General features: G+C 37.8%; 1 protein-coding gene across 1 annotated transcript in view; it reads right to left on the bottom strand.

Moving 5' to 3' along the window:
• The window catches only part of SHOC1 (shortage in chiasmata 1), a 50186-nt gene that overhangs the window by 18968 nt on the left and 16010 nt on the right, over positions 1–15208 (bottom strand). The window contains exons 8-14 of the mRNA XM_054054032.1: positions 13266–13360; positions 12127–12369; positions 10541–10993; positions 8099–8224; positions 4310–4486; positions 2269–2376; positions 211–528 (exon numbers count right to left, since the gene is read on the bottom strand). Coding sequence (XP_053910007.1) covers positions 211–528; positions 2269–2376; positions 4310–4486; positions 8099–8224; positions 10541–10993; positions 12127–12369; positions 13266–13360 — 1520 coding nt within the window. The remainder of the gene's footprint in view (positions 1–210; positions 529–2268; positions 2377–4309; positions 4487–8098; positions 8225–10540; positions 10994–12126; positions 12370–13265; positions 13361–15208) is intronic.

Here is a 15208-nt window from a genome sequence, read left to right as displayed (position 1 = left end):
CAAATAAAAGGTTATAACATATTTTTTTGTAAATGATATAATACAACTTACTTATCAGGGAAACAAAACCACCTGCAACAAGATGAAGTCCTGGCAATGTTAAAACTCATCTGATGTTATTTCAGTCATACATCAAGGAGGGATTTGATAAAACAAAAACCTGCACTGCTCCTGAGAGAGGTCTTAATCTTTATATTATCCTTATTTAACCAATATGGTGAATTGGAAAGATAATTATAAGACTTTCTTCCATAAGCCAACCCTCGCTGAAAGATGTTTTATAATTATTCACTGTTTGAAGTGGTTTTGTTTGCTCAGAGAAATTGTTTACATTGTTAACCTTAACACTGTGTTCCTCTCCGTAACTTCGCTTCCATTTTAAGATCTGACACTGAAGCTCTGTTATTTTGGGATTTGTTTCGTGCTTTTTCTGGCTGCTGTACTGTATGATCTTCAGCTGCCTCCAGATGTTATTCAAACAGGATTCTAAGATGTTTTTATAGATATCCCTTGCCTTGGACAAATAAACTGTTAATAAAGCAACAAAAGAAGTAATTGCAGTGACTAAAGACAATTGCTAAGGTTTATGTTTAATCTACCCATAAATTAAAAAATTATGTGAAGGCGTCTTGCACAAAAAACCATGAACATTTAATAGCTCACCAATATGGAAGGTCACTATTGTTACTAAACAGGTACCTAAGTTGCATTTATACAGCTGCCATACTTCTTGCAGCACCTGCTATATGACTCCAGCTAGAATTATGCAACATTGCCTTCCACAACTGCAGATATTATCATCAGCACTGTTACAGCTGAGTAGTCTGTATATTTTATTCTAAATAACATCATCTATATTCCACTGTCCAAAGCTGAACTTGTCCTGTGTTTTCACCACTGTTCATATCATCACAACTATTTCTCAACTCTGAATGATGCCTTTTGTTTATAAATGGTAAGAAATGCTAGGGTTATTTCAAAATATACGAAGAAAAAATACATGTAAGAAAACTATGTGATGAATCACACAGCACAGCACAGCATCACAACCGTAATGAGGACAAGGTGTACTTAGTATGGGCTCAATATTTTAAGTTTTTTACATATCTTTTTTACTTCTGCAGTTTCCTGCATGTCGTTTTTGCTGGGAAGGACAGGTGCTGTGTAATTCTGATATATCATCTAGGAGTGCTTTTGCCACAATAAAACAGAGGAGGAACAAGCGCACATTTGTCTCCCTCCCATCCTCCTACACTGTTTATTAGTAACTGTAAGAATTCTACTTATGATTCTACTTATACACTCACTCTCTATTTTTTTTCCTACATGTTTATTGCTGGAACTATTTAAGTGAATATAAAATACTTTATCTTCCCCAAAGTTCTCTTTATGGCAGATGTTTTCCATTTTATATCAATCTTAAGGAAACATCCTTCATCAAATGATAATTCAGAGTGACAGAGGCTGATGCTTTGAACTACCTTGTCTGCTATAAAGCCAGAGAGAGCCCAATTATTTTAGGGCATTCATAAATGCTAACTTTGGCTTGTTAGGAATTTATCCCAAATGATGCATCCAAAAATTCACAATACACAGCTCTGGAAACTTTTCAATATTTGCATTATCACCTCAGGTTTAAAACTGGGTTACAACAAATGTTCATATTCCAAATCTGAATAGTGTAAGACCAGAAAAACTTAAAAATAGCATTTGTGTGAGCCCAGTGCTTAAGAACTGGACTATAACTTTAAACTCCTTGCACTGTGAAATGTTAGATAATATTTCAGATTTTGCTTAAAATGCCCTCAGTTTTAAGTACCTCAAGGAGCCATAGGATATTTTTAGGTGAAAATCCTTCCAAACTTTTGGATGGTGGATTGTAAAAAACAAAGGGCTTGTCATTTTTGCATGTTTCTCAGTTTCCACCAGTCATTTCAATGAAAATTCGTCATTCAGAGATACAAGACAACACCTTCTATATGTGGAAGTTCACATGAATGTTTCTTAGGCAAATTAATATCATAACATGAACAGTGGTGTGCTAGCCACAAGCTAAACACATAAACTACTGAAGTACAGTCTGCAGTGAATTAATTTATAGTGATGGAACAGAAATAAGGATGCAAATAGGGCTGGATGTCTTATTGAAGCTACTCTTGAGGTACAGTCATGGCAAAGAATCTCAGCCTACTGACACGAAGGACAGGCTGCAGAATACACACAAAGCATTGGGTTTCTGGCTATCATTATTCACTACTAAAAACAAACCTAGTGCTGTGTCCAAGTCACATGTTAATAGAAGATCTCGAACTGTCACCAGCAGGTGCACAAGTGCAGCATGTCTGAACAGCATGATCTCCTTCTCATTCACTTTACCTTTACAAAGAGAAGATGCAGGCCTAGTCAATAAAATTCCAGAAATCATGCTATACATATGTAAACAATTGAAAAGATCCTGGTATGTTAGAATTTTCAATAAATTCACTTAGACAGACATAATCTTGAAAGATTGGATCTGGTGGTCTTGGCAAATAGCTTAAAATACAGCATTACTTCTCCCATGTCATCTGACCCAGTGCAAGAGGCACACAGGGAAATGTTCATTCAAGGTGTGTAGGAATTGATGGTGTAGAGGGGATAACAGTTCCCCTAGGTGTGCCATTGATTCCACACTGTCTTAGGATTTTAGTACAGCAATCTTTAAAAATACACATCAACAGATACACTTCCCATCTTTTGGTTGGTCATACAAGCCCAGCCGTTCATATTACTGTTTCCTCATATGACTTGTCAAATCACTAAATTTTTCAACAGCAACTCCATCTGACCTGTTTTCCAAACATTTCAGGACTTTTTCCAAGAAATCAACATCACAGACTATCCACCAATCAACAAACAATTTTAAAGCAGTGATAACCTCAAATTGAGCTTTTCATAGAATCTTTTCAGAAAAATTTAGACTATAAACGCCACATTCTTTACAGCAAGTGGTTTGGAGCCAGCTAGTCTTCACATGTATCATGAGAAAAATTCCTATTATCTTCTATTAATGACCCACATAGAGTCTTATATCATTTACCCCACACTTAATTGACCTCTCTGGTGAGAATCCTAACCTTGTTTGAGAAGGTAAATTCAAAAGACATCTGCACCTTTTTGGACCCATAATATAAATCAAACAATTTATGGGCTACCTATTCTGTATTATGTACTTATTTTGAAGAAATCTTAAAGGACTTGGCTAAACACAAAGGAATTACTAATCTGAAAAAGGAAGGAATTTTGGGGAGTAGTGCAGTTCATTATCTTAAAATATGTGACTGCTGCAGTGTGAGTGGGCTTAATAGTTAAAAACATACTTCAAGATGCTAAAACTTGGTGGGGGAAAATTGCTACTGAGTAAATGACTACAGTGGATCAAGTAATTACTGAACAAGATACACTGTACAAGAAAAACAGCTAGTTGTGTGTGTTATGATCAACACAGCTTTTGTTTTAAAAAGACAGGTGAAGCACTTAGGCAGGTAAAATCTAACTTATGAACACAACACAGAGAAGAATTAGCAGGAAGCAGCATGGAAGACAAAAATCCTGTCACCATTCTGTATCAAAAGACAAAAAGTGATCATTAATGTCTGTCAGTGAAGGTGCTGAAATTGGGGACAATGTCCAGTTCTTGACACCATTCATCAAAAAAGCTCAGTGAGGAACACAGTTCCTTTAGAAACAAAGCAGGACAGTAAGAAAACATGATGTATGACCAAAAACTGGAGCACTTGGTGATACTGGGTTAGGAAAGAAAAGACCAGCAGGGAATAATAATCTTGCAATAGACCAATACCATCATTCTAAGTGCACAGAAAGCAATAAAGATTAAATACCTCACATTTAATGCATAACTTGTGACATAACATAGAAACTTGGCAGGTAATAGACACTAGTCTTCAACTATGAGCAATCCAACTCAAAAAATAATCCACAATACCCAACAGGTTTCTAAATCTTTGTCAAACACAGTCTGTATTTTGCTGTGAAGTTTTCCTGACCCTTTATCTATAGTCAAAAATCTTCACAAGGGGTTACTGATTTTGCTGACTTTTGTTTTAACTTTTTCTGGTTTTACAGGGTTTTCACATGCTGCATAAAAGATAAATGTAATGCTGAAAAAGCAGGAGACTTTGTGCTCCACAAGACAAATCACAGAAAATTTTATTGTTAATGCATCAAACACCTTGAACACTGTGTCACCAATTAAACCTGTATTAGTATTAAATAAGAAAAAAACAACTATTTTTTAAAAAATACATACCTTCTTTAAAACGATCACATATAATTTTCTCTTGCTGTTTTAAGAAAAACCTTGTATGATCAAATTTAATGCTGTCAAAGCTCCAATTTACAGAAGCAAGTACACCCAGATCTGTCAAATCTTTTAGAACAGGATTGGCTGCTTCTTCCAAGAGGCAGTATGCCTGGCATTGGTTTTCTGGATAGCACAATAAACAAAGCATAATAATAAAGTTTGGTTTCATATATTACTGCTACTGGACAAGAATATTCAAGAAAGACCTAGCAAAACACAAACAACACTGACTTCTTCATGAAATCCATAACATTAATAGAAAAACATTTGCTCACCAGGAACTCTCTTCTGTGGCATAGACAAGCTGACCCTCACAGCAGACAAACTTGTTATTCCATGCATTTCATAAAGTGAGCAAATTCCAGAATGAGAAGTTAGGATTTTCTACTCAGACTAAGATTGCACCCTTATTCCATTGTTCTACAGCCACCTTCTACTTTTTAGTCCACACTTTGACTTAGTCCCTTTACATCTACTCATTACCATAACTTCAACTGAAACAGCCCCTCTTCCTCCCTGGTATTTAACTTCCAATGTCTTTGTCTAGCAAGGCCAACCTGTTCTTCCTTTGTGCTTTCATACTAACAGTTCTTCACAGCTGCTGAGTGGCTCCAATTCCTTCCAAATCACAACTGAGTTTCTTGTTATTAGTAACATGGCAGAGCTGCCAACTGTTGAATGAGTTGAGAGGGATGTCCTTTCCCTCAGGTAAGAAGGTGAAACTCTTCCATACCCATTTTTTTAAATTTACAGTTGAGTTGATCACATGAACAAGATCAGAACTCTGTGGTTCTTCATTTTCAAAGATTAACTCTACTCAGCCTCCTGAGCCAGAAGACAGGCAGGAAGAGCATAACAAAGCTCCCATGATCCATGAGGAAATGTTTAAAGACCCGCTCAGTCAATTAGACATTCATAAGCCTATGGGGCTGGATGAGATCCATCCAAGGGTACTGAGGGAGCTGGGGGAGGTGCTTGCCAAACCCCTTTCCATCATCTACCATCAGTCCTGGCTGATGGGGGAAGTTCCAGTGGATTGCAGGCTGGCAGATGTTACACCCATTTACAAGGGCTGGAGGGAGGATCTGGGAAACTTCAGGCCTGTCAGTCTGACCTTGGTGCCAGAGAAGGTCTGGAACAGGTCATCTTGAGTGCTATCACACAGCACACACAAGACAACTGGTGATCAGGCCCAGTCATAATGGTTTTATGAAAGGCAGATCCTGCCAAACTAACCTGATCACCTTCTATGGCAAGGTGACCCACTTGACCAATGAGAGAAAGGCTATGGATGTCATGTACATGGACTTCAGTAAAGCCTTTGACACAGTTTCTCACAGCATTCTGCTTAGGAAACTGGCTTCCACTGGCCTGGACAGGCGCACCCTCTGCTGGGTAAAAAATTGTCTGGATGGCTGGGCCCAGAGAGTTATGGTAAGTGGAGTTTAAATAGAGTTGGAGGCCAGTCACAAGTGGTGTTCCCCTCGACCTCAGTGCTGGGTCCAGTTCTGTTCAGTATCTTTATCAATGACCTGGACGAAGGGATTGAATGTACTCTTAGTAAATTCGTGGATGACACTAAGCTGGGAGGAAGTGTCAATCTGCTTGAGGGTAGGGAAACTCTACAAAGGGATCTGAACAGGCTGGACCGATGGCCTCAGGCCAATGGGATGAGGATTAATAAGGCCAAGGGCAGAGTCCTGCACTTGGGACACAACCCCCCCATGCAGCACTCCAGGCTAGGGGAAGAGTGGCTGGAAAGCCACTGGCATAGGGACCTGGGGGTTTTGTTTGACAGTCAAACAAAACAGTCAAATATGAGCCAGCCGTGTGCTCAGGTGGCCAAGAAGGCCAACAGGATCTTGGCCTGTATCAGAAACAACGTGGCCAGCAGGACCAGGGAAAGGGATTCTGCCCCTGTACTCAGCACTGGTGAATTACTTGAATACTGTGTTCTGTTTTGGGCCCCTTGCTACAAGAAAGACATTGAGGTCCTGGAGCATGCCCAGAGAAGGGCAAGAAACTGGTGAAGAGGTTGGAGAACAAGTCTTATGAAGACCAGCTGAGGGAACTGGGTTTGTTTAGCCTGGAGAAAAGGAGTTTGAGGGGAGACCTTGCAACTGTCTACAATGACCTGAAAGGAGGTTGTAGTGAGGTGGGTGCTGGTCTCTTCTCCCAAGTGGTAGGTGATAGGACAAGAGAGAATGGCCTTAAACTGCACCAAGGGAGGTTCAGATTGGACATTAGGGAAAATTTCTTCCCCAAAAGGGTTATCGGGCACTGGTGGAGGCTGCCCAGGGAGGTGGTTGATTCACCATCCCAGGATGTATTTAAAAGATGGGTAGATGAAGTGCTTAGGGATGTGATTTAGTAGTGGACAGGTATGGTTGGGCTTGATGATCATAATGGTCTTTTCCAACCAAGTGATTCTATGATTTCATGACTCTATGATTTTCAAAAGTATTTTCAACAGATCTACACGAATTATTTAATTTGAGTAGCAGCTGTCTTGACTTCACTTGGTCAATGCATCATTTTGTAAGAGCAATTAATAATTTCATACTTTTAAGCAATCTAAAAAAAGATATACTATTATGTGCAGTTTTTCAGCCTTTATCCAAATAGGTCAGATACTACAGCATTTTGGATGTCCATTGTATTATGTCATTCAGGCATTCCTGTAGTGATGTATTGTTCGCTTTTCAAAGTGTATTTGCAATAGTGCGTCTCCCATGTTTCACTGCAGAGTAAAATGCTTGTGTGAATCGTTCTGATCTTTGTTTTGGCTATAGCTTGGTTTTGGGAAAGTTCCCTTTCCTTTATATGCAAGGTCACCATGCTGAAACTTGCTTTATTTCAAGGACAGTAATAGGACATCCAGGCCCAGCAAATACTACCTTTGCAAAATGCTTATTTCTGTTTTGACTGCAGAAAAGCTTTAATTTTTTTTCATTCACATTGAAGAGGTCTTGCTTCAGAATTTATAAAGAAAATAAACCAAACAGAAAAGCTTACTGCTGTTATGTGATTCCCATCTTGGATGGGAACAGATGAAAACACTGCTCTACTCTTCAACTGGTTCTGCAAAGCAGTCTCCCATTAAGCACATGGCTGAAGTAAATGCATTTCCATGGAAAACCAAACTAATCTGCGATAGGCCTACAACTTTCTAGCACTGAGTGTGCTTAATTTGAGGCTGTAAGTTATCTTGGATAAATATCTTTTCCACCTTTTCTGCTGCTTGATAAAATAGTTATCAGTGCATGTTCCTTGATGCAATGCCCTGAAAAGTCCAACTGCAAGAGCTCCTAGAGTGAGGCTCAGTCATGTATTAGATAAATACGTAGTGGTTCATTAACGTGTTAAAGACATTCCCTGCTAAAATGACTGCCAATCCCTTTCACCTCCAACTCTTTCATTTACTCTGTCAGAGAAATAAAATGCAGAACAGTAACTCGAGTATGCTGATTGGCATGAAAAGAATTTATGCCCGCTGATTAGATCAGGTAGAATTCAAAGACTGTACTTTTTAATTTGTATGCAATTCAAAGACAGAATTCCACAACCTGCTCTTACACCTGTGTCAAAACCAAATACATACCTATTCGGAATGTTTTCAGTCACAAGGAACAGAGACAAAGCCTAATAATTTCCTTATTTGTCTATGGAGTACTATTTAACGAAAAATTACATTGCACATCTATACAAAATGAAGCACACCCAAAAATAGCGTACCTGATGCTTGAATATCGACTGTGACACTGTCCTCGCTCTCTTGGTCTTTTAACTCTGTTCTCACAGTTTCACAAACGGAACTGTCCTCTTTGTGAAAATCTGTAGGCTGTTCGTCAGATTGTAGCCCTAAATCATTAAACCACAAGTAAATATTTAGATACAAATATCAAAAAGCCAGCTCAATGAATAAGGAAACTGTTCAATAAATGACTCTAAACACAAAAATATTTTCAAATTAAGTAATTTCTATGACACATACATCTTCATTTCATGAAATTCTTTGCTGTTTTCATAGGCTGACATAGTATAGAAAAACATCTAGACACAGACAGAGATGAGGTGTTGTCAGCTTTCACAGCCTGAGAAATCAAATATTATTAGGTTCCTCTTCCTTAGGGCAGAAATACAGGGCTGGGAAACCTAAGGGCTGGTACAATAGCTCTGTAATAGAGCTTCATAGGAAAGCTCATATACCTTTATATGAAGAAAAAGCATGTATGAGAGGAAAGATGCTGTGTGCTACAAGGAGCTCCAACTATGAAAAATACCTCAATGAGACCCAGAAAGAACACGGAAATTCTGGAATTTAAAAAAAAAAAAGAAAAAAATTACTTTTTCTCCTGCCTTATAGCTGTGTTTTGCAATTTATTAGTAATGCCAAGTCTCCTTCCCTTCTTCCTTATAAATGCTGATGCCTGAGCTACTGCTTCTAACCACAAGGCTTTCTTTGGCAGCTCTACCTCTTTATTTCTTGAGTGGGTTCTGGCCGAATATGTGACTCCTAAATACTGCTGACTTTTTCTAGTTAAGAGCAGCAGTTTTTTTCAAAAAACAAACTGATCATACAGAGGCAGAAAGAGAAGAAAAATATTTCTTTTCTAGTTAAGTTAATAAAAAAAACTTTCCTAATTTTGAAAAGCTATACAGCGTTCAAAATCAGATCAATGAACTGTTCCTACTACTTCCTTCTGTGTATTTTCCAGACTAAATATTATATGCAAAATCATCTTTAAAAAATAAGCCAAGCAACAAAGCCTAAAGAGAAAGAGCCTTACAAACACTGCTGGAATTTCTTAATTTTATGTAAATTTAGAATGACCCTCAATAAAAGCTTTTAATTATTACAAAAAGTATACAGCAGTTTACATAATTTCTACATAAATGTGGTTAAGACCTATACATTTTAATGGGTTCTCTATGTATCGAGCACAACTGATTTGCAACACTGGGTCCTACCTGCAAACCTATTCTAAACTGCATTCAACTTAAACCTCCGTAAGGCTATGCATAAATGTAACACTGCTTGCCTTTCAATGCATTTGGAATTCTTGTCAGGACATGCAGTTCTACTCAGAGTTCACTAGATGGTAGCACAAAACTTCAGCTCAGGTACCTTTAGCTCCTGCTTTAAACCTGGGATCCTTGCTCTCTGAGGTCAAGGAATAGTTTTATGCGTGTCTGCCAGTGTCAGTAACAGATCGATTCTACCAAGAAATAATTTCCTTCACAAGATTACATAATCTTACGAATAAACATCCCAATACTATTCTAGAGGAAATACTGCCGAAGGATTTTATGTATCAATATTAATTTTTTTTACACGCTGGGATGTATAACTGAAACATAGACAAAAGTTATTGTCAAAATTCTGCCATGCAAGTCCAAAAAATAAAAAATACTGTTTTTTAATACAACTTTATCCTGAAAAGTGAATCTGAAAAATATGTCACTGTCTCCCAATATCTATCACAAATATTTATTTTTAAAATCAATTAAGGACCTTCTTCTACTTCTTTTCCTGCTCTGCTGTTTTACATTTCTGCAATGCTTAATGCACAGCACCTTTCTGTTTTCCCTAAGACTTGTTCTGACTCATTGCTCCATGAGGTTTGCACCAAGGTAACTAGCTCAGCTGGTTCTTTCCAGAGAAGAACACAAACTCTTGTTCATTGTCTAGGCTATGCTGCTTCTACAGAGCAAGAGTATTGATAATTACTGTTTGATAGCTACAATTATTTTGGTAACTGCAGTTGATAATTACTATTTCTCCAAGGAGGCTAGGAGTTCTCATTAAGAACACATGGACATGAGATCTTCTGGAGTAAATGCCATTCATAGATATCTTGTCAGAACAGGTATAAACTCACACGTTTAATAAAAAAACATATCCACCAGCAAAAAAGGCCAAACTCCAAAACAAAGCACCCCTGCAATCAAACCTAATAAACAAAATCCCCTAAGACACCTAAAGGAAAAAAAAAAAAAAAGAAAAAGTAATGAGCAGAAAATTCATCTACATTAAAGATCAAAAAAAATGTTCCCACTGACTTAAAATTATTTTTCTCCCTATAAACCTAATAGCATGAACTACCACCTACTGAAACTGGTGTAAGAGAGCAGAAATAAACCTGGAAAAATGACAGCATAGACTGGTCCACATACCTTTTCCAGGACTATTTGCATCATCTTTATCCTCTCTTTGAGTGAGTGTATATTTAGATCTCAGCATGATAAAGTTGCTCAGATCAGAATCATCGTACTCCCATTTTGTGGCAAGTGCAAATGATGCAGGCTTTTGATTACTAGATGAGTTGTCTTGCTTAAAAGACACATCTTTACAGCTGTCTGATTCAGGGGATTTGAGGGTTTTCTTTTCTTGGCTTAAGAAATAAATGGCCTCTTCCATCTTATTCTTTTTTATGTTTCCCTCACTGAGCTCTTCCACAGATGTATTTGTACTGTGAATTTTGGCAGATGACGCAGCAGTCATATGTGGGGCAAAGCACTGCCTTTGAGTCTGCAGTGACATGCAAAGATTAATTACTTTCTCTGACTGATGTCTTCCAGCAGAAAGCAGCTCCTGGTTTGTCACAGAATTCCTCTCTTCAAGCCATCCTAAAAAATAACATTTAATTTATCTGCTGCAACATAGATTTTTCTTTTCATCCTCCTGGTTGGAGTCAAATTATTTTTGATCATTATAGAAAAAAATCTAAAAATATTTATTCCTCCTGCCTTCCCAGATCATTAGAATCCCCCCTTAGAAAATTTGTATCTACTAGTTCTAGGTAAAAATATACCATGCTGAGAAACAGGAGGCCATGGTACTATTTGGAGAAGTTTTCATCATCTCTGCATGGTGCTTACTGGTCCTAGATTTCTAGGAAGTGGGATGTAACACATTTCATTAGGAAGAAAGATTAATAGATTTTTTTTAGAGGTAAAAAAAGAAGTAAAGCAATTTGCTCCCTCTAGATATGCCCCATAAGAACTGCAATTTCTTTCATTTCTGCTGTATACCAGAGCGGCTGAACACTTTACATAAAAAGAAGTTCAGTTAAAATGTTCTTTCATGAGCAGCGTCTATTTATTTCACAATATATCATGTTACTGCCAGTCCTCGGAGCTCTGTGGCCACACTTGGTGCCTTGTAGTCAGTCCATAGTTATATAATAAACTCTAAGTAATTTTTGCATTTTTGGTAAAAGTCTGATTATAAGTTTGCACAGTGGTCCATGAGAAAATCTGAAGTTTAAAAGTGGTTCACATTTGAAACCACAGCCAGGACAACCCCCCCCCAGCTCTAAATAGCATCACAATATAAAGAATTATCACTGTAACACGATCTCTCCACTGACCTTCTTCAGATAAAACTATACAAATATCTGCTTTATTTAAAATTTCCAATGCAAGATTACTATTTCTTAAGCAATTCTCCTGCATGAAATTATTTCATTAAAAAATATTATGGCCAGTGGAGGCTACTTTTATTCTGCACATTCATAGAAAAGATAACTTTGTGCAGTCAAATACTTGTTCCTACAATTTGTTACAAGTTTGTAAAAGTACACTTTAATTATATAACAGTAGTGCTGCTACTCCATGTCGCTATAAAACATTTTGTTCTTGAGAATAAGAAATTTCCATTTCCTTCATTCTTGGAGGGATGTAACTGTCATCACTGTGTGATTCTCTGTTGAAGTACCTATTGTTGTCTTTTTATGACTCTTTTTTAAGAAGATACTTACTTTCCAACTGGTAAGTTGTAAATTTTGTGAATGTTTCTACTTCTGTAGAAAGCAAACTGTTTGCATTACTGATATCCATATTTAATTGTTCCAAAGTTTCTATGGAGATTGGATGTAAATGCAAATGAAGCCACCAGCCCTCCTTTAGTGAGCAAAGCATTGGTGCTTCTACCTCAACTGGTAGCATTTCTTTCAGTTCTGTAAGCGAATGATGCTCATAAGCCAGTTTATCGGTCTGATGCTCTACAAAACCAGAAATCAATGTATAACATTAATAATCTAGAAACCTGAAAACAGAGTGTCATTTGGAAATGAAGGCTCCAAAGAACTGATGACCTACTACTCTTATACATTGTTTATACTTTCTTTTATAACTCAGTCTCTATTAATCAAAGCAGTTAGTGTCATGAAAGTACACGTATGTTTTACTTACTGAGTGTACAAGTAACATGAGGTTACAAAGAGTTAAGACAATCCTTACTTCAAAAAAATTACTTAAATAGTAATGAGTCTAGCATACATTATATGTAGGAGAAAGTACAAATTAATTGGACAACATAGCAAGTCAATACACATAAATTAATCCCGATAAACAAAGGCTAATAAAATAAAATGAAAGAACAGTGGTAATACATATTCTGGTGCTCTCAGAAATAGCTTGCAGCTTATTTTGTTTCTGTGTACTTCGCTGGTTAACATTAACTCTGCTCTTGTCAAGTGATAACATTTTCTTCCATTAACAGTACTTTTCTACTGATTGATGCATATTTTGAAACATTATTTAAGGAAAAGCAGCACACAGAAAAGAGTTCAACAGATTACCAGTTACCACACTTACTGAATATAATTAGTAGTAGTTAGATGAACATTTTCATAATGAAACAAAACTTTTACTTCATTCAAATTACCTCCAAAGAAGGATACAGGACATACCAACTTTTACGATGCCATACTGTAACTTTCTATATGTACTAAAAGAATCAGATAACCCAAACTTCAGCGGGTTACATTAGTTGGATAAACTTCAATGGCTGAAAAGATATGCTCTGTAAAATAACACTACCTTTTTCTCTATATCTTCTTCACGTACACAGAATCCTTCAACATCAATTAGAAACTGATCAATTAGAAATCCTTACCAATAAGCAACAGAGAGCTCATATTATCCCGATACTTCTCTGACTGCCATACCAAAGATTCTGAGTATTCCCTAGAGGGCTCTGTAATCAAAATACTAAGAAGAACATAAAACAAGACTTGAGGTATGAAATTTAACATCATTATTTGTTGAATTCTGATTCATAGAAAACTATCTTTTAAAGATCTACTTCCTCTCTCAATTTTCAGATCATCAATTCATTCACTCACTCATTAACATTTTGCATAGGAACTCCTATGCTTAGTGACAGAGCTCCAGGAGGAGGTGAGTAGGGCGAGGAGTATCTCGGGGTGTGAGAGAGAGGCAACTGGAATTGCCCCCTACCTTCCCTTCTCCTCTCTTCTTTCAGTTGCAGGGAATGATGAAGTAATAAACAGGAAGAGCCAGCAGATCAATACCTGACTCTGAGACTGGTATCACCAGCAGAATTTGGGGTTTTTTTGACCACGGTTCAGTTCACATGACAACAGGCCTCCTGGCAACTGGCAGGGCACACCTGTCTCAAAGAGGGAAGAGGATCTTTGCACAGGAGTTAGCAGAGCTCATTGAAAGAGCTTTAAACTAAATTTGAAGGAAGAAAAGGATAAAACCAGGTTCACTGGAGATAAGAGCGAGGGCAGCACACCAACGTATAAATGACAGTGTGCTAGATCGCAGTGGAAGCAAGTGATGGAGATCCACACAGCAGCAAAGATATATGGGTTGTTGATGTATGAGGAGCCATGTAAGCACCTGAGAATGGTCACATAGGAATTGCAGAGGGTGGTGAGGCACTGGAACAGGTTGGCCAGGGAAGCTGTGGACACCCCATCCCTGGAAGTGTTCAAGGCCAGGTTGGGTGGGGCCTTGAGCAGCCTGATCTAGCGGGATGTGTCCCTGCCCAGGGATGTGCTTTAAGGTCTCTTCCAACTCAAACCATTCTATGATTCTATTAATTAGGGCTTCTCCACCCAAAAAGGTGGCAGGATCAATAGCCTGACTGAATTGCATATACACCAATACCCACAGCATGGGCAACAAAGAGTAAGAGCAGGAAGCCACTGTGGAGCTGGAAAACTATGATGTAGTTGCAATCACGGAAACATGGTGGGATGACTCCCATACCTGGAGTGCTGCAATGGATGGCTACAAGCTCTTCAGAAGAGGTGGGCAATGAATGAAGGCAGTGGGGTAGCCCTGTATGTCAGGGAGAGTTTTGATTATCTGGAGGTTGATGATGGTGACACTGGGGCTGACTTTTTATGGGTTGGAATCAGGGGGAAGGCCAAAAAGGCAGATATTATGGTGGAGTCTGATATAGACCACCCAACCAGGATGAAGAGACAGACAAATTCTTCTATAAGAAGCTGAGAGAAGTTTCACAATCTCTGGTCCTTGTTCTTCCTAGCCTTGAAAATAAGATGAGATGGAAAGGATGAAGCAATCTAGATCCTGTGTCAGCATGAAAGGCTCGTGTTCCATTGCTGAAGGATATCCTTAAAATACAGCCAATAGCTTCTTTATATATCTCTTCCAGAGATTTTTTAGGTGATATTTACTCGACCAAGCTATTTGCCATATGCATAAATATATACATATACATATACATATACATATACATATACATATACACCCATGCAGACTTACTATATACCTATTTACTGTTGTCTACTGCAAATAAAAGGAGATTGGATTTCCAGCCTATTTAAGTCCCCCAGGAGAAAGAGGTCTACAGAAGCAACTGTCATTTCCTTTTTCAAGCTCCCTTGAAAAGCCACAGACACGGACCTTTCACTCTGTTCACTCTTTCATACAAACCACAAAATATATGCATCTGTCTCACAGAACAAAACTACCAATTCACAAATAGACTAAAGTTATTTTCCCATTAGTTTTGAGGATTTATGACTTGGAGGATTTATGACGGGACTTATTACTACAATT

The sequence above is a fragment of the Cuculus canorus genome, chromosome Z, assembly GCF_017976375.1.
Source record: "Cuculus canorus isolate bCucCan1 chromosome Z, bCucCan1.pri, whole genome shotgun sequence".
NCBI classification, from domain to species: Eukaryota; Metazoa; Chordata; class Aves; order Cuculiformes; family Cuculidae; genus Cuculus; species Cuculus canorus.
Note: the sequence above shows the minus strand (reverse complement) of the source record. Positions and strands in the feature narration are given on the sequence as shown.